The 19,681-nt window shown below is 38.6% G+C and overlaps 1 protein-coding gene across 4 annotated transcripts in view; it reads right to left on the reverse strand.

The window, feature by feature from the left end:
- ERBB4 (erb-b2 receptor tyrosine kinase 4) overlaps positions 1-17,304 on the reverse strand; it is a 1,181,951-nt gene extending 1,164,647 nt beyond the window's left edge. For all 4 annotated transcript variants that reach the window (XM_025405288.1, XM_025405286.1, XM_025405289.1 and 1 more), the window contains exon 1: positions 16,482-17,304. In XM_025405288.1, coding sequence (XP_025261073.1) covers positions 16,482-16,563 — 82 coding nt within the window. In that variant the 5' untranslated portion in view covers positions 16,564-17,304. The remainder of the gene's footprint in view (positions 1-16,481) is intronic.
- Positions 17,305-19,681: the final 2,377 nt, after the last annotated feature.

Consider the following 19,681-nt stretch of genomic DNA (forward strand, 5'->3'; position numbering starts at 1 on the left):
AAAATACAATTAACATTTATTGAGCACTTACTATGTGCCTGATGCTATTTTATATGCATTTATAAGCATTTCGTTTAACCGTCACAATGATGAGATTAATATTAATATTCAATTCCCTTTATAGATGGGATGATTGAAGTTTAAAAAGATTAAGTAATTTACCTATACTCACATGGTTGATTCAAACCTGCACTATTTAAATTCTCGGATTCCTCTACATTACTCCTTGCAATATTTTACTTCACATTATCAATTTCAAAGAGTTACTGCAATGGTTACTTGATTTGAGGTATTATAAATGTAATGAAACCACAATGTAAAAATAGAAGAGTGGCATATATTGTTAATATACTTGATCCCGTTTCCATATTTGATATATTCACAAATATTCGTGGTTATTTAGTATTATTATGAGTATCAAGCAAAATCATTGTTAATGGCCTAAAATACTTAAGAAATTCATCTATGTTACCAGCATATTTCTTAGGAGTTTTCATTTATCGTCATATATAAAATGTTGATATTTAGACTGTGAATTTAACAGGAGCCTAGGCATTGCTGATCAGCCACCTGCACAAGTGTGGCCCTTTGCAAGTTACTTAACCTCTCTAAGCTTCTGTTTCCTTGTCTGTAAAATAAGGATGGTAGTGTCCATATTGTTAAGATCAGGTGAGATATTGTATGAGAAGTGCTTAGCACACTTCCTGATACAGTTGGCCTCTTAATAAGTATTAGATGTTATGATTTCTTGGCTTTTTACCAATGAAGAGTTAATTTTTGATGTACAGAAGTTTATAACAATTAAGATAGGAAAAGCACATTAAATTATTTAAAGCAATAAGTAAAACGTTGAATAGCTTGAGTCGGAGACACTGTGACATATCCAAGAGGAGATATCCAGCAGGCAGTAAGGTTTAGAGCTCTGTATAGGAGTAAGAGCTTAGAAATAATCTACACAGAAGTAAGACAGGGGAGGGCATCTGGACAGTAAGAAAAAGATGAAGAGGACCACAGCCAGACAGAAGCATTGGATAGACTTACTTTTTGTTGAGTGCATTATCTTTATTTATTGCCTCCTTAAAAATAGACAACTGAAATCTAAGTCTAATATACACCCAATAATAGCCAAATTGATTGTTAGACTATTGCCTCTGTTGAGAAATAGCTGTGTGATTTGTCCAATGATGTAACTGAGTCTCATTTTCTTTATCTATGACAGAGGATTAAGACCATCTACCATGCAGGTTTAAGGAGGCACCAGAGGTAATGCATAAAAGTACCAGCACAGGGCTTGGAGCCTCCTGGCATTAAAGTGGATATAGACTGTAGAAAGTGAGGAGAGGTGGTAGATCAGAAAGCCTAAAACAGAAGGTAGGATATCACAGAAATGCAGTCTTCATATAGGGGAACCAAAAACAATGTTAAAAGAATGGCCACAAATGGAAAAAGCAAAACATTTTATTTAGAAGGTTTATAGTGTAGATCCAAAAGTGGTAGTAAAAGAGATCGAAATGTCAAAGATCTTAAACTATTTCCAAAGCTGACTAATAAAGATCTACTTTATTTGTAATTAGGTCAAGCATGCATATGTACATCTATCTTTTTATCTCCTTTTGATTTTCAATTCCCCTAGGAAAGTGCTTCTCTTTTGCTGTTATTTCTTAACATTTTATCTCCCGTCCACAAATGCAGGCCCAGTTTTCTAAATTCCTGCTGCTCCTAACTATGGCCCCACCTTCTTATATATTTCTCCTTCCAGTTTAGTTAAATCAGTATTTAGTTATAAACACCTGCTGGCATAAACTGAGGCACAAAGTGTATATATTTTAAGTTTGCATGCTTATATTCTCTATTGTTTTTTAAATTGAGAATGATTAATTGGTGATAGTATAATGAACCAGAAGTGTGAATATTTAATATGAAGACTGTTAAGGAAAAAGCAAAATATTTAAGAATGACAATTTTTAAAAAAAATCCTTCACAAATCTACTAATCTATGAAGAGCAGGTAGGATGATGAGGAGCAGATGGGGCGGGAATCTTAGCTACAGAGACTTGAAGGATGGGTTTCATCTGCTCTAATTTTTAGAGGCTATGAAAAGATACTTGGGCACAGTGTGCTTATGACAGGTTCTCAGAAATCACAGAACTCAATCCTCACCCCCAACATTGTGGACCAGTTGTTCCTCAGCTGCCTCACTCATTTCTTATCATCATAGAAGAGGTTAGATCAGAGCTTACCACCCCACACATGAAGGAACTCACTAACTCCTGGGACAGACCATTCCAACTTTGGTTAGCACTAACTATGAGAAACTCCTTGATGGTGTTTAACTGAAATCTGATGCCTTACAATTTCAAACAGCTGTTAATGTTTCTGTTCTCCAAGGCTGTACAGAACATTGCTAATCCCTCTTGTATGTAATAGTCCTCCCTAGCTATTGAAGACAGTTATCATGTCCCTTTCCCAAGACTCCTCTTTTCCAGGCCTGGCATATCTCCTTATGTCTTTAATCATTCTTCAAATTAAATAGTATGCTATTATTCTGTTGTAATATGAAATTTAAAGAAAAAAAACCATGTCAAAATCTAAGTTATCAAAATTATAATAATAAAGCTGACGTTCACAGTTTCTACAATATTGTATTTTAACTTTGTAAAAACAAAAGTTTTAATTTTAACTTTTTCCTCTCCTTATCTACCACAAATGAAAAGAGTAGATGTAGTGACCTCCAGGGACAGTCCCATATCTAATACACACACCTGCAGCAGCTAATACCTTGCCAGATAACCATTCATTCTGACTAATCATATGAGCATGCGATATAGTTATTACCACATAGACGATGGTCATCACATATTCAAACTATCGTGAGTACTTGCAGCCCAATTTATAGATACAAATGACCCATCAGCACTCATACTCACTCTTGGGAAAATGTATAGCATTTGCTTTAAATGTGGACAGAATGCCCCGACCACATACTAAATTACATGGGTGATTTTCTCCTAGGCCTCACTCATGTGATTTTCTCCTAGGCTAATTCAATATGTGGGCAGTGGCATCCTGTCTATCGTGTTTAAGTCATTTTTTTTTAACTTCAACTCACATAAAACAGGTATCTATGCTGTGATACACTTATCTCGGAGAAATGCATTTCTCAAACTGGCTAATACTTAATTGTGGCAAAGTTACTCTGACACTGTTCATATTTCTATTATTTTAAAATACTTATGGAAAAATTGTTATTATATGTAACAGTAATATTTACAGTATTTAGTGACTGTAATGTCAAAGGCACATTAGAATGGAACATAGCATATGCCAGAGAAGATATCTGAAGATCCATTATTGTGTCATGCATTAATTCTTTGCCTGTTTGATTGGGTTAAGTCAGAGAAAGGGGTTCCAGGGAAGGTACCAGGGAAACTCAATTATGTAAAACAGCATTTCAATGTTGTAACCATTAGTAAAATTGTAAGAAATGCACTACTTGAATATTAATCCTGGTATGGGATATACTTTGTTCATCATATACTACACAAGGTTTATGGAAATCTGAAAATGTCAAAAAGAGGCTCCATATTCCTAGCAGAAAGAAAAAAATAAACAGTAAAGTTATTTTTTCTATATATTTGAGTACAAAAGCATTGGAAAACATTTGACCTTGACTGGTTATAAAATCAAAGATGTCTTCAAGTTTAAAGCATCCATGTGCTATCAGCACATGTACAATTACTGAAAACCTTAATCAACAGACAAGCTATCTGAAAAAAATTAACCTTGAAATAACCACTGGAAATATGATGAGATGAACAATTCATGAATGAGAATTATTCTCTACAGTGAACTTGATTATGGAGAATATAGTCTGAAGTCATGACAAATCCTTAACAGATATATAAATAACATTACAACTCTGAATACTTTACAATTCACTGTGCTACAAAAGGCTGTTAGGAAGGCATCTTGACATTTCCTAATACAGATATTATTGTACAAATTTCAGGTTTTCTCTAGAACCACATTTCCACAAATATTACACATCTGGTGAACATTTTCTCACACAAGTTTAACCTCATTAAGAAATTTCACTAAAGTTTACTCTGTTAGATAACACTTTTTCCAAAGACCAAGGTTTTGAGTTTTGTTTTAAGCAACTTCCTGATTATAACAGTGGATTCTATTCTCTTGGCTCATCCGGCAGGTGAATGACTACTTTCAGAATATGAAATTCTACCAGATTCAAATCACAAAATTATCATAAAATAATAGGATTCCTGACTGACTCACAAGTAGTAAAAAATCTTGAATACCAAAAGTCCACTATATATGTCCTTGAAACAAAACTATTTTTGATATTTTGACATATAGGCATTTTATTTTCTGCAGATCTGGAACAACTGAAATGTTTTTGGTTCTCCTTTTTTTCCTTATTAATAAATCTGCCTTCACAGAGCTCATCCTGCCAGTAAGAAATACGTTACTTACAGAAATTTATTTTTATGTAGCCTATAAATATTGAGTGAAAGCTGTTAAACTGTGGGAGACAAACTTCATCTGTATCTCTCAAAGAGTGACTGAGTCGGTTTGTAGGAGTGAAATAGCATGTATCAGATCTAAATTTGCCAAACAAAATTAGCTGCATGCCATTCTATTTGTCTTATCTTTTTCTCTGGCTCATGGTGTGCTAATTCTGGCCACAAGCAATACAGTAAGAACAGAAAAAAAAAAACAATGAATGCCCCTTTCACCAACAGTTGCATAAAATGTTTTGTCTATTTCAATTTATCTTGAAGCTTTTTATACTTTCAATTTTCATCCTGTATTTAGAAGAAAGAAAAGGGCCACTAAAGAATTATATCTGAATACCAATCACTTCCATTTCCATTAATTCCAAGTACATTTTTAAAGGTTTCAATATATCACCAGGGACAATGGGCTGCTAAATTTGAAGTTAACAACTGGGAAACATTATTAACTGTTTAGTTGACATTTTTTAAAACTGTGACTTGAAATATTAATCTTTTTATTGTTTCTTAAATTAACATATTAGTTAAAAATATTACTAAAGATCTACACTCTCTATTGATTTTAACTGAAATGCATTGTTTCATTCATGGCTAGTAATAATATCTATTCTAGATAAAAATTTTAAAATGACATTAAAATAGTTTAGGTAGCGAAACATTAGTGGATGTTAATTGTTTCCTCACCTATATTTATCAGTGTTAGCGCAACTGCTTTGCTAGTTGCAAAGCTGTATTACCAGAGTAAATATGTATTTGTAAACTGTATGGGAACTAAAAATTAGGAATAGAGCCATTTTCTTATTTTAAAAAATGGTCACATTTAACTTAGCCTGAGGGTAAAAGTCAAAGGTTGACTTTTATCCACGCTCAATAATAGATGATTAAAAATCCAGTGAGTCCAGTAAGCTATATTTCAAGGGGTAGGACCTTAATAATATAGCTCTTGTATATTCATACTGGCAGGGTTCCTTTAAATTACATCCAACCATTACAAACTACAGTACTGTGTAAAAGACAGTACTAAAAATAAACCATCTTAAAAACATGATGTCAAGAAAATAGATCTATACCTGGATTAGGCACAGTCATATTTAAAGAGAAAATATTCTAAAAATTATCTTTATATAGTACATTATTTCATCCAAAGATATACCCAGATAGTGATTTTACACTACATAATATTAAGTTGGTGCAAAAGTAATTGTGATTTTTGCCACTACTTTTGCACCAACCTAATAATTTTCTTCTCAAAGCAATGCATTCTTCCTAATAACAGGCACTAACTACGTGCACTAGAAAAAAATTCAAAAAATTGTATTGACACCCAGAATTCACAGTTAATGGAAGAGCAATATTACTAAAATGTATAATTTTCAACAATAGGCAGATTTAACACAAAGTTTCTAAAACAGCTTCAGCTTCAGAACCCATCTATTGTACTGGTGCTCCACAAGACCTTGCACTTAATTTGTATTTCTATTTCAATATTGTTTTTAAAGAGGTTCCCCAAATTGTATAAATGCAGATCCCCAAATCTTGCATATGCCCCTGATTCGAAGTTTTCTCAAGATAAGGCTTATATGACAAAGAAAGAAATCTGGAGAATACAATGGAGGAGAAACTACAGAGTAACCTAAAGTAGAACTCCTTAATTGACAGATTTATTAGACAAGTTTCTTCATGTGGCTGTAGGGAAAGCAAAAAGAGCTGCTGACCTGAAGGCAGAAAGATCTGGCATGCTAAGCATCCCTTTCTTGCACAGTGGGCAGGTAGAGTGGAAAAACCACACCTTTGAGAAGCATAACTAGCCTCTGTCACCGTGAGAAAGGCATGCAAGAGTCTGAGAAGCAGAAGGCAGAGCCAGCTGGCTCTCAGGACAGGGCAGGCACATAACTGGACCAGACTAGTGCACCAGTTAGGCTTCACCCTTACATACTACTTTATATCTCTAGTCCCTCATCTACAAAATAGGAGCAATAATCCCTGTCTCAAACTTTCTTCTCATGGATTCTTAAAGTGAAAAATGTCAGGAAAGTTCTAAAAGAATTTCAGACAAAGTTTCTAATATCTCCATTTCCAATTTTTTCATTAATAGATTACTCGGCAGACTGTTAGGTAATTTTAAAAGTTACATTAACTCTTTTAGGCAAATATAAAATTAAGGTACAATTAGTGCACCCTAGTGGCCTAGAAATATTGACAGTTCCTTAGAATCTGGTAACCTGAAAAGAAATGTCTAGAAGTGCATTTTCCCTGGTAGACTCTGACTCTATAAATAATATAATCATTTCAACCATTTTCAGAACGTAGAGTGAAATCACCTAAAAGAGCAACTAAGAGAATCCCCATCACCTCTCAGTTCAGTTATACTGCAAGTGCTTCCTTTATAGGCTCCTTTTAAAATGGTAAGCATGTCTAGTTGTCTATTTTAAGATATTGAGAAATCTTAGTTATAACAAAGTTGTATTATCACATATATCTAGGAATAGAAAATGCCAGATTCTATCTGGAACCCTTTTTCATGAAATACTTATTAACATTTCCCTGAAGGCAAATATTCCTCCCAAGAGTCTGCAAAATCACTTAATAACATATTTTTATACTGTTTTATTGGCCTCATCTATTCTTCTTTAAAAGAAAAAGCTGGCATCTTGAGCTTCTTATATTTCCTCTTCAGTTCCTAACATGGTCCTGAAATACACTGGTGGATCAGGACATTCTTATTGCTTAAATTGATTAAATGTTTTAATGGCAGATAAGTAAGAAATAGCAAAATAGCCATTAATATTAAAATACTGAATTATAAAATATTTACATGTTTAAAAATGGTATCCACATTCCACATATATTTAACTTGCCAAAAATAAAACCAACAGAAATTGTACCATAGTATGGGTAGACTCTAAAAATGGGCATAGGAATGAATGATAGCATCTTAGAAACACTCCACTTGAAGAAAAACCCTAGGAAGCTCAAGAAAGCAACTAAAGAAATTTGTAGGGTAAACATGTCCAACATCTATTATTAAGAATTTTATAATTGTTATTAGAACGGCTTACTTTGTGCACTATATGGTTTAATTACAAATAATAAGTATCCATGAATGAGCTTAAATTGTTCCTGCAAATGTATGCTATTCATTCATGTAAAAAAATATTTTTAAAGAGCTTATATGTATGCGGCACCACATTAGTCTCTGCAGAGGATAAAAACTTTGGTACTTAAAAAGTCAAAACTATTGGTTGGTTTGATTAAATGCCAGGTAAGTGATATCGAGAAGGACTACTGGCTAGGGTAGTCAGTGAAGGAAGATGTAACAAAGAGGTATAATTTAAAGTAAAACTTAAAAGATTCAAAAGTTTGGCCAGGTAGAAGCACCAAGTAAGTCACAAATTCCAGGAAAAGGGATCAGCAAAAGTAAGGACAATAAGCAAGGCAGAGTCATGAGATACTGACTAGGTTAGTCTGATTTTTAGACAGAATACATGTTAACAGACTCTATGATGGATTTAAAAGGAAATAGAAGACAGTTTTAGCAGGCTTTGAAATTACAAAAGGGATCCATGAAAAGTTTTAGAATAAAAACTAAGATAATATTAGAAATGGTAATCTGACAGTAACAAGAAGGAGATTTTAGAGGTACGAGGGCATGAAAGACGATGACTCATAAAGAGGATCTTGCAATAACCCTGCCTGATTTCTAAGGACCAGATGAGGCTTACAAAAATCTTGGGGAGTAGATTTTCACATACCTATGCAGTCAACTTTCCTTTAAAACAAACTTATTTAAGTGCTCTGTTCTAGACAAAATTACCAGACAAAAGGAATTCCTGAAAATGAAAGTATGTGTATAAAATAAATATTATTCTGTTGTATTTTTATTTGGTTTTCATAGGTCCCTATAGAAACTCATATTCTCACATTCTTTATGCCCACAGAGAAGCACAGGAAATAATGACAAAGATTTCAGTAAGAGTTTGCCTACAGCAAAATAGTCACTGCCACCCATGATCTCTATTAGGCATCCCCTTGATAGTAATGGGGACCCATCCTGAAATAGAAGACTGTGCCACTTATTGCTCAAGTCACAGCTATACTTGATATAGTCACAGAGTCTGGAGAATCTGTCATCAATTTTTTTTTTTCAGTCCTAACCAGCCATGAGATAACCCCAGCAGAGGAGAGAAAACAAGCACATGCACTTTTTGAAAGCAGGTTTACGATCCCCACTTGTATTCGAAAGATTAACACGTGGATATCCACCTATACTAGAAGCACATGGGACCAGGCATAAGTAAAGGTCAGCAGAGCAGTAAAGATTTAGCAGGTGAAACTGATTGTTTACAAGTCTAATCATTTTGGAAAACAAGAGTGTTTATTGCACCATTCACTTTCTTCTAACACATTTAAACTATGTTTCAAATGAAATGTATTATAAATCTTCATTCGGTCTTGAGTCCTTTTAGTTTAACGCTCAGGACTCAAACTGGATCTTGCATATTCTTATTGGTGTTTAGTACGCTTCAGTAACCCCTACAATATTGGAAATAATGTGATTAATAGTAATGATCCTGAGTTACTTCTCACAGGAGAGGTTTAATGATATTGCACAGGAAGTTTCTTGGTGTTCATGTTAATCTTTTACGGGGGTCCACTTTCATCTCCAGTTTCTAACAGGAAGTGACTCTTCCTGCCAAAACAAGTTTCGAACCTCCCTTCTGTCACCCGGGCCCATAAGAATGCTTATCATGCCCAAGAAGGCTGAGGCACAGGAGGGAACTCAGCTACAATCAGACAGCATTAAGGTTAGGTCAAAAATAGTGCAAATTCACAAGGCCCAGAGGTAGCATCTCACAGAACCCAACTAGAGGGAGGCAAAGGTGCTATGGAAATAAATTTATAGTCAGTACTTAAAGCTTTGCTTATGCACTTGCTCAAAGAATAGAACTGTCTTAGGGCCATTATGAAACAGCATGGTCCAACCAAGACAGTAAAAATGATAACCTTAGGTCCAAGGACGGGCCTAGATGAATCTGACGTATTCCCATGGATTTCCTGGTTAAAGGTCTCCACCAACTAATTGGTGATGAGGAACCCACTGTTGATCCTTTACAATCCATCTTATTTCAGCATTCATAGTATTTATTTTTAAAATGGAAAAAATAACCATTTTCTGCTTATTGGACATCTTCGTAAAGCCCAGGTTAAAAAAAAAAAAAAGAAGAAAGAAAGAAACTCTTAAAAGTGCTATTATATACAGATAGTACTGTGGGCTCCTGTGTGACTTTTAGGGAATTCAAGATTCTATGTCTCCGTAGACCTAACCAGGTAAAGAAATCCTCTTATAGAACTATGTCTTTAAAAAGTGGCTTTATTTGCTCATATGCCATAACTTATCAATGCAATCAATGATTACTCTCCAAATATAAATTAAAGATGATCATGAGGATCCCACTGTCTTTCTTTTAGAAAGAACTACATAATATGATAATTAGGAGTGTGGATCCAATCCATTTGTCTTCATTTCAGTTTCTCAATTCTCTTTAATGCAACATAACCTTTTGTTTCTTTATTTTTTTATGTGTCAGTGGTTTTTCAAATACTTTGATGTATGCTACAGAAAATGATATTGGTGTCAGGAGCTGCCACTAGCTTATATTATCTAACTTCCTTGTGCTGTCAGTTTCCTTACCTAAAAAATAAGATGACTGGATTACATCAGTGGTTTCTAGTGCTGGACTTCTATGACACCAGTGCAGGAGAGTAGAGGCAACAGTGGAAGGAAAGTGAGGGAATGTCAATGGCAGGGGACTCAAAGCTGGCTTCTCCCTGCAGCTTAACTACACAGCTCTCTTTTTATTTTACCCTTTCACCTGTTTTAGAAACAAGGGCTATGCCTATGACTTGACTTGGAACAACAACAACAAAAAGAGATCCACTTACAAAAATAATTAAAAACCAATGTTTTTTTTCCTAAAAATTTTAAACTTTCCATTTCTAATTAATTGAATTATTAAAAACATTCAAAATGTTAATAGCTTAGGCATGACTTTTAGCTACACTAATAAAGGTAAGGAGACTGAGATAGAAGCAAGTATTCTAATCCAAGATCACATAACAAATGATTGTATGAGCAGAACCCAAACCTCCTTTTATTTTAGTGCTTTATTCGCTAGCATCACACAATAGCAGGGCTATTGCTGTACTACCCACAGCTAAGGCATGCGCTATTCCTATTAAAGTCTATGTGGCTGCTGCCCCCTGGAGTTGTGCAAAGTGACAGGCCTGCAGAACAATTCAAAATGGAAATAACTCTAAAACAATTATTACATGCTATATAGCCTCTTTAGAATTTGTTACCAAAACATCCACATATTTCAACTCCATATTGTAAAAGGGGACAGCATTCCTCTCTTGAAAAGTTTGTACAAATATAAAGCACTAGATTAAGTATCAAATGTGAAAACAAGGAAGTGGCCTTAAAGCTTAATTACAGAATTAGAAAATCGGGCAATTTATTTAACAAATATTTCAGAATCACCAACAACTCAGAAAAAATAGACCATAGAACAATTCTGAAAATAATATTTTGGGGAAATTGCCCTCAAATACAAATGCCTTTGAGTTAATAACCTCTTCATTTCATTAGACAGGTACTCTTTTGACAGAGACAGTTTGCTAGAAAGTTTACATTATGTTTCTTAATATAGGTATACACGTTTTAGATTACATGTGCAATTTAAATTACATCTATAAAAACAATTTACTGGAATGTATCTCAATATTAAAGACTTTAAAGTCATTTTCACAAAACTGTACAGTTCAGAAATAGTGCATTACATGCATTTCTCTTTCAGGCAGAGAAGCCAAGTCACAAAGAGATGCAGTGAGTTGCTGAAGGTATTAAGAAACTCGAGGAACTGTCCCTGGAAGGTAGAAATCCTGATTTACACCATGTGACTATGTCCCGTGTCCCATTTAACCACAAAACAGGTAATTAAAGTCTCCCTCAAATTATGTTGAAGACATACAGTTTCAGGAAACATTGACCTATAATTTTTTCATAAAAAGGGATTATTTTTCATTATAAACTGAAAACTCCAGTCAATAGCTATATTAGAAATCATAAAAAGTAGGGTTTTAACTCTGACTGCCAATATGTATAATACTTCAGAAAATGAGTATTAGATAAAACGTGTAATTTGGTTCCATATGGTGAAATGTAACATAATAGAGCATCTCTAAAATGATATAACCTGGAGAAAAGTTGTTAATATGATTAAATTTTACCCTGCACAGGATACTCAGTAGATCACTGTAAAAGATAACAGTGGAATCCGCTTGATAATTAATTTCTGTAGAACAGCTGTAGGCTTGAACCTGTAAAAACTAATTTCAGTATAAATATTAGCATCTCTACAAAGCAGCGTCTCTCAAAACTGGTAAAATTAAACAGAGCAAGTACCAACAAGTTTGCAGGTATCAGAAAATCCGTTTTGATCATTTATTTCATTTATGTTTTAGGCACTTACAAACTATACATGGATATCCAACAGCAGCAGAACACTATAATATAAAGCCAGAACTTCTGGCTATTTTTAAGAACATGTTAACTTTTCCTAATAACCAGCTTGATATAATACAAAAATAATACCACTTTAAAGCATTGCAATGTTTAAGCCATCCTAATTCAATTTATTGTCTAAAATATGCACTGTGCATAGCTATTAATCTCAAGGTGGCTCTAATCAAGCTTCAGAGAGTACTTAGAAATAGCACAATTCATTGCCTCACTAGCATTTTTTAAATGGCAGTGGTTCACCTTCTTTCCTTGGTCAAGAGTGGAAAAGAAAGAAAGAAAAAGGGTAAGAGGGACTTCTCTGTGGAAAGGTTTGGCCTTGGAGTCAAGGCTTTTAAGATGTGCCAGTGATCTTGGATCGATGCCTTTTTATTTTCTTTCAGGAATAAATCTGAGCAATGGAATGGCTTGCGATTGTCTGGCCAACCAGCCATATCAGATTTATCAGAAAGAATGAAAACTGGCTCAGAGGACTCCTGCAGTGGTTGAGTGGCAGGCTGCTGGGAAAGACATACACAAAAACAATATACTTAGTGGTGGAAGGGAAAACAGATATTAACACATGTAAACTCAATAAATACTAAGATGTAAAGAGAGAATCTATAGTAACAGAAAGGGTGAATGCATAAGACAGATGATAAATAGTACTTCTATTTAAAAACCAAAGGGATGAAAGCTCATGAATACTAAATATTTGAATCCACTTTGAGGAGGAAATATGATTTTCCATCAAATAAATGCAAACTCTAAACATCAGCCAATGCAAACTTACTGTGCTCAGGTTAGAATAAAAAATGCATAAATCTTCCACAAAGTTCATGCTCTGATAAATATTCTAATGTAATTTCTTAATTAAGACACATTTCCAGTGACTAAATGAAAATATATATATAAAGCAGTAAGTGCCTTGATTTTCAACAAAATTTCACTTTCTATGCATACATGATTAAAATAAATAAAAGCAGTTGAGTTTAACAGCAAAAAAAAAAAAAAAAAAAGGAATACTGATATAACCGGAGTCATTTCATCACAACAGAACATTTATAGTATTTCCAAGCAATTTGCAATTATACTAATAGATATTTATTTATTTAGACACATTGTCAAGAAAAATATAACACCTTCTAAAAAGCCCCCATATATATGAGAATTTCAAATTAAAAAGAAAACAGTGTACCCATAGATGTGCTTACAGTAAACACCTGTAAGAAAGAGAATTGATGCTTTTTTGAAAATATATTTAACACCATTTTCATGACTTAACTTTTATTAACATTTTTCTTCTCAAATGAAAAATAACCCCACGATTTTGGAGATATAATGATGTATCTTAAACATGTAAGAAAGCTATATGTACTTTTATAGAATGAAAAGCAAGACTGAGTTACCTGCAAAAAAGAAATGAGAACTGAACTTGTTCATTTATCTACTAAGGTATATAAGAGTACCACCTCAATACTACTATATATTTTCTTCAATACAAAGGTAATATTGATAATTTTCCATTATAAAAGGAAGACATAAATTTTAGAATTATTCCTTTGGTTAGCAAAGGCTTTATAATTGCCATATAAAGGGACTTTGGCTATAATATGTCTAGATATAATATATCTAAAAATGCATAACTGAAAATGAGACAACGTCCTTTAGAATTTCTAAAAAATCACCTTCTCTAAAGCTGAATTTTTTCCAAGCAAAAGAAAAAAAGGTCCTCTTCTGTTACAATTATTTTAAAAAAAATCTTGAAGATCTATACAACAGCATCCCCCTCCCTATATTTTTATTCTGTTCACATAGAGCAGTAAATAAGGTGCATTCCTTCTGCTTCTTAAGAAATTAGCATTTCAAAAATATGCCACTTTCCCCTGAACTCCAAGCGTGTCTAATAATGCGAGAAGCAGATTGTCTTCCCTCGTTTCCTTAATTTGTTTCATCTAAAAGCAATTCACTCAACATCTTGTCGCCCTCTGGCAGCTTAGTTTACTTATCCGCACTTAATTTCTCATTTGGACCAAAACAAACTCCTCTAAACTGCTACTGACTGCTAACCGCGAGAGGGGAGACGCGCAATATGTATTTAGTTGGGAACACACAGCCACACACATACATAGGCACAAACACACACAGCCTCACTCATACCCCAGACAGTAACTTGTTTTTATAATAGCACACTGCATTAAAACCAGCTGAACTTTCCCTGCCAGGTGCGGCAGGGTGGGGGTGGGGGAGAATGAAAAAAGAAGTCCCCGGGGCATTTACAGTTTCCAATGGATCACCTTAGTATGCGTGTTGCAATTATACCAGGGATGCACCCGAGAGTTTTTCTTTGTACGGCCCTTTCATCTGGATCACTTTGTGTTTTGAACAAGTGAGACTCGCCTTTGTGCCCCCAGAATTTCAAGTACAGAGTCACACACGGAACAATGGCACGCTAATCCTCGCGCTCTAAATGGGCTCACTTGTGGGTCTGACAATTCGCCCAACGAAACGAGAAGAGATGAGCGAGGGCGCGAGCTGGTGTCGCCTGAGACGAGGAAGAGGACAGCTGCAGAACTAATTTGGATTACATTCCTTGCAGAAATTCTGAAAAGGGCTTTTCGGCATAGCTCAACCCGGAGCCGCACAGTTAATACCAAATTGCTGCGGACTCGGAGCGGGGTCCCTCAGCGGCAGAGGCTGAACCAGCCAGCCCCCAGTAGGTCGCCTCGTAGAAATTCCTCTCGGCTAAGCCTGCATGTCGGTCGCCACTGCCTTTGAATGGGTCAATGTGTATAATCAACCCATTGAGGGAAAATATGAAGGGACTCGAAGTGGGGAGGGAGATAAAAAGAGATGTATCTAAGAGGCCGCTTGGAATGTCAAGTCCGTGTTGGTGTGATTCCGGGGGTGGCTGGAGCGCGGGACCTGGTATGCGTGAAGAATTTCGGAGTAATTGGGAGGGTGCAAACAGCCAGCACAAAACGCTGCACATGTGCCATTCGAAGGTCATTTTGAAAGCCTCGATGATTATAACTTGTTGTTTACTAGGCAAAGGAGGCGGCGGCGGCGGCGGGGGCGGAGCGGGAAAACTACAGCTTGCTGTTTCCTTGGTGAGGTCAGAAGGACACCCTCCGGGGGCCTAAAGCGCTCCCTATCGCCACTCCCGGGGGCTTTATCACCTCAAGCTACTTCCCACGCTCCAGTCACCATCCGCGAATGGTTTCAGAAATCTCCCTGGCTCTCCAAAAGGCACCCCTTGGCCGCATCAGACACCGGTCGTCCTCAGACCTCTCCCGTCCCACTTTCATCCCCAGGAAACTCAAGTGTCAGAAACTTTGAGCTTCCTTGCACTGCAGGTGCTGTCATTAGTCCTGCAAGCCTTGGCGCTCCAACCCCGCCGCGCTGCCTCTCGGGGTCAATTAGCCCTTTGCCTGCCCAGGTACCTGGGGCTCGAGCTCTACAGCAAGCAGTGGCCGCGCACCCGCCGCCGCCGCCGCTTGCGCCTCGGGTGGATCCAGTGACCCGCAGGCTCGGCAGCCCGGCCAGGCAGTAAACAGACAAGTTTGAAGGACTCCGGCCAATAGCAAGTTGAACTACAGGAAGAACTCTTCCGGGAGCCAAACACGGCAACCGACGGGAAGGCTCGGCTTCTGGCTCGAGTGTGCCAAGCCTTTTTTTTTTTTTTTTTTTTTTTTAAAGAGGTCATGCAGGCGAGCAAGCGCCCCTCAAGTCAATGGGGCAAGGGCTCCGGGAAGCCGGCCGAAGAGGCCCAGAGCTCCAGACCCCGGACCGAGGCGCGCCCGCCCGCTGCACTCTTGCTGCCCGGGCTGGGTACGAGTCGCGTCTGACCCCACAAGGCTCGGGCGACTGGGGGCGCAGCGGCCGCCGGCAGCACACACAGGTGCAAAGCCCGGGTCTCTGAGCGCCACTCTCCACCGCCCTTCAGGCTTGGCGCGGGAGAGGCCCAGCCAGCACCTCCCCAGGACCCCGGCCCTCCGCGGCCCCGGCGGTGCGGGTTCCTCCCTCGAGGGACCAGACAGGGACAGGAGAGTCTCCTCTGACTGGGGATTTGGGTCTCCCATGTCCCGAACAACAGGCGCCACCAGAAGGGATCCCGCTTAGGCTCTCACACAAAACGCTCGGGAAAGAAAAACAGGGGGTTAAGGAGAGAAAAAAGAGGGGCTCAGAGTGATTTCTTCACGATAAAGCACAGGCACACATACAGGGTAAGTTTCAAATGGAAAGAGGGGCGACCGAGAGCCCAGGGAAGAAGTCCCGGTCGAGCGGTCCCTCCACGCCTCCCGGGATGGGTGAAGAGGGCGGGGGAGCTACTCAAGGCAGCCCCGCCGGCGGCGGCAGGTTTGGCGACCGGAGCGCCAGAAGGAACCCACCTGACTGAGAATCGCTGGGCTGGACGGTCCCCGCCGCCACGAGAAGGCTCACCCAGACCCAAAGTCCTGTCGCCGGCTTCATTTTTTGGAAGTCTCAGATCCCGTGCTGACAATTACATGTCCAAATGGCATATCCCCCTTTCGGGCACGCGGAGGAGATCCCCCAGCCGGGCGCGCGTGGGGGCGCGAGGGGGGCGGGCGCGGCGCGCGCGGTGTAGCGACTCCCAGGGCGGGCGACCGAGTCCGCGCCCGCGGGTCCAGGGCCGGGGCCCGAAGAGGGGGCGAGTGTGCGTGTGTTGGAGTGTGCTCGGTGTGTGCGCGTGGCGCTCCGGGCCGGACTGTGCAGTTATTTCCCCGCGTGAGCCTTCGCTTGCTCGCTGCCTCCTCACTTTCTCTCTCTCTCACTGGTTGGTCAACAATAAAAAAGGAAGGGGGGCGAAAGGTTTCCAAAAAAAGTTGATTGCAAAGAGGCGGTAGGTTTCCGGCCTCGCCCCGCAGCCGGGCTATGTTCTGCTCCTTCTTCAGTTTCCTTGCACCTCCAGTCCAAATCGGGAGGGGAGCGGGGCGGGGGGAGCTTCTCGCTTCTCCCCGGATCCCGTCCTTCTTTTTCCTGTCAGCTTTCCTCACACTTGTCCGGCGGCTGCGGTAATTAAAGCTCCGAGCGTCATTTCCAACGCTCCGCGGTCTCCAGCTGCAGCCCACAGAGAAATTAATAAGACTCCAGAAAAAAAAAAAAAAAAAAAAAAAAAAAGGGGGGGGGGGCGGTGGGAATAAAACAACCCTCCACGCAACCAGGCAGGCTCTGCTCAGCCGCGCAAACCCCGCCCATGCTCTGACCCAACTAGCCACGCCCTTCTCCCCCGCCCCCCGCCCCAAAGGGAAATCTCATTGGCTCAGCCACTCCCCAAAATCCTAGGCCTCCGGAGTTGGGAAAACACCTGTCAGGGAGAGGGAGCCGCTTGGTGGGGGCAGGGGAAGCTGGATTTAAAGGGCTCACCGAAGCCATGCACTGAAGCACTCCTCTTCCCTCCCTGGCAGAGGCCTGGGACAGCTGGCCCGCAGAGTGGACAGACCATCGGAGGGGCGCTTACAGAAAAGATTTTTTTAAAAAACAAGTCAGCATTTTCTCCATTGTCCCACGGTGCTTATCTACAGACAGGACTTTCCCTAGAAATAAAAGAAAAGTCAATGTTGCTTTCAGCAAAAAGCCTCCGCCCGCAGCACTCTGCCACTCATGGTCCACAATTAGAAAGTACTTTAAAAGTGTGCACAGTAAGTAACTAGTAGCCCCTGCGGATTAGGTGGTGGTAGGGATATAATCACCGCCCCGCCTCCCGCCCCCAGTTATGCCATCTCTTCGGTTATTCCCACATTTCCAAACTGACCGACATTGAGCCAAACTAAAATTTCACATTTATAAAGCCATATCCTTTGATTTTTAGATTTTATGTTTTTTTCACCTTTGGAGTTCATTCTTATTAAGCAGATTCTAGTCCAAAGCCACTGATTTAATCTTAAAGGGCTAGAAATTGTCTCAACCTGAAAGTATTTAAGGAGGCCACATCAAAACATAATTAACCTTAAATGATTCTGCTTCTTCTACAGTAGACCCAGCTTTAGGCCCTTTCCTTGTCCTCACTCTGCACATTCATGGTCCCTAATCCGGAGGTCATTGCTAGTTATGAAAATCTCTGACCTTTTCTGAATCTAAAATATTCTGGGACTGGGTCATATCAATGTTCATATCCCTTGCCTTTTACAGCTCTGAAACCGCACCCTGGCAAGGACCAGAATCTCCTGGGGGTAGTAAGTTATTAGTTACTATTTGTACAGGCATTCTATGTATGAATCACTTTCCTTTTTTGGTTTTTCTAGAAGCAGCAAATATATAAATAAAAAGTATCAGGGGAGCTTAAAAATCAAACCACCCTGCCTTTCATCTGAGACCTGGATCTCCATTTCCCACTCTCTTATCTATAGCTCCATCCCTTAAGAATTTCCATGGAGCTGAGAACAGATAGGAAATACAGATGCCTGAAGCCTGAAGCTTTCCCTTTCTTAGACCCACAGCAAATAACAGGCTCCATGAAGACGCCAAACAAGCTGAGCATGCGGTTTTACCAGAAGCAGCCTAGGGCAGGAAGGAACTAGAGCAGATGACAGTGACTTGACCATAATGGTACTGATTGCAGCAGAACTGTGCACACTGCTCTTTGGGATTATCTTTGTTTTCTTATTTATTACTCTTTCTCTCTGTTTTCTCTTCTTTCATTCAATCTCTCTTCATTCTCCTTTCCTTAAATCTTTTTGAAATTCTAAGGCACTTCTCTTCCATAAAAGCTACTTCTTTTCAAAACTTACTTTCTGTCCCTAGAATGACAATTTAAATGAGAAAAACAAAATGTCTTGCTTTTGGAAAAGTTTAAGTCTCTGTAGTAAAAAAAAAAAAAAAAAAAAAAAAAAAAAAAAAAAAGGAAAAAAGAAAAAGGAAAAAAAAAAGTCTGGTTTCTGATGCCAATTATGTTGCACGAAGTGAAGGAATAGGCCAGGTGTGGTGGCTCATGCTTGTAATTCTAGCATTTTGGGAGGCTGAAGTGGGAGGATCCCTTGAGGCCAGAAGTTCCAGATCAACGTGGGCAACATAGTGAGACCTCATCTCTACCAATTTTTTTTTTTTTTTCATGAGCTGGGTATGGTGGTGCACACCTGTAGTCTTAGCTATTGGGAGGCTGAGGTGGGATATGATTGCTTGAGTCCAGGAGTTAGTGGTTACAGTGAGCTATAATCATGCCACTGCACTCCAACCTGGGAGACAGACCAAGACTCTATCTCTAACAACAACAACAAAAAGACAAAGTGAACAAATGAATTGCATATTTTAGCTTAAATTGAGGGGCAAAAACTTAATGGCCTGAATATTTTGGATTTTCTTTATAGTTGTGTCAATTATGACAGTTTTTGTTCCCCTGTCAATTTAATAGCTTTTATATGACAGAGTATCTTCTATATGCCCTGGTCTCACCCATATCTTCTAGAATAATTCTCGACAAAGGAGGATCTTCCATTAATATTTGTTGATTTATAAAAACAGTATATATGTTTGTGGATATTAAACAGCCCATACAAGGTATTCACCTATTAAATTACCCAACATACCCTCAGTTTCCTTCTAATTCTGTTTGTTCTGCCTTGATCCCCAT

This window comes from Theropithecus gelada, chromosome 12 (genome assembly GCF_003255815.1).
Source record: "Theropithecus gelada isolate Dixy chromosome 12, Tgel_1.0, whole genome shotgun sequence".
NCBI classification, from domain to species: Eukaryota; Metazoa; Chordata; class Mammalia; order Primates; family Cercopithecidae; genus Theropithecus; species Theropithecus gelada.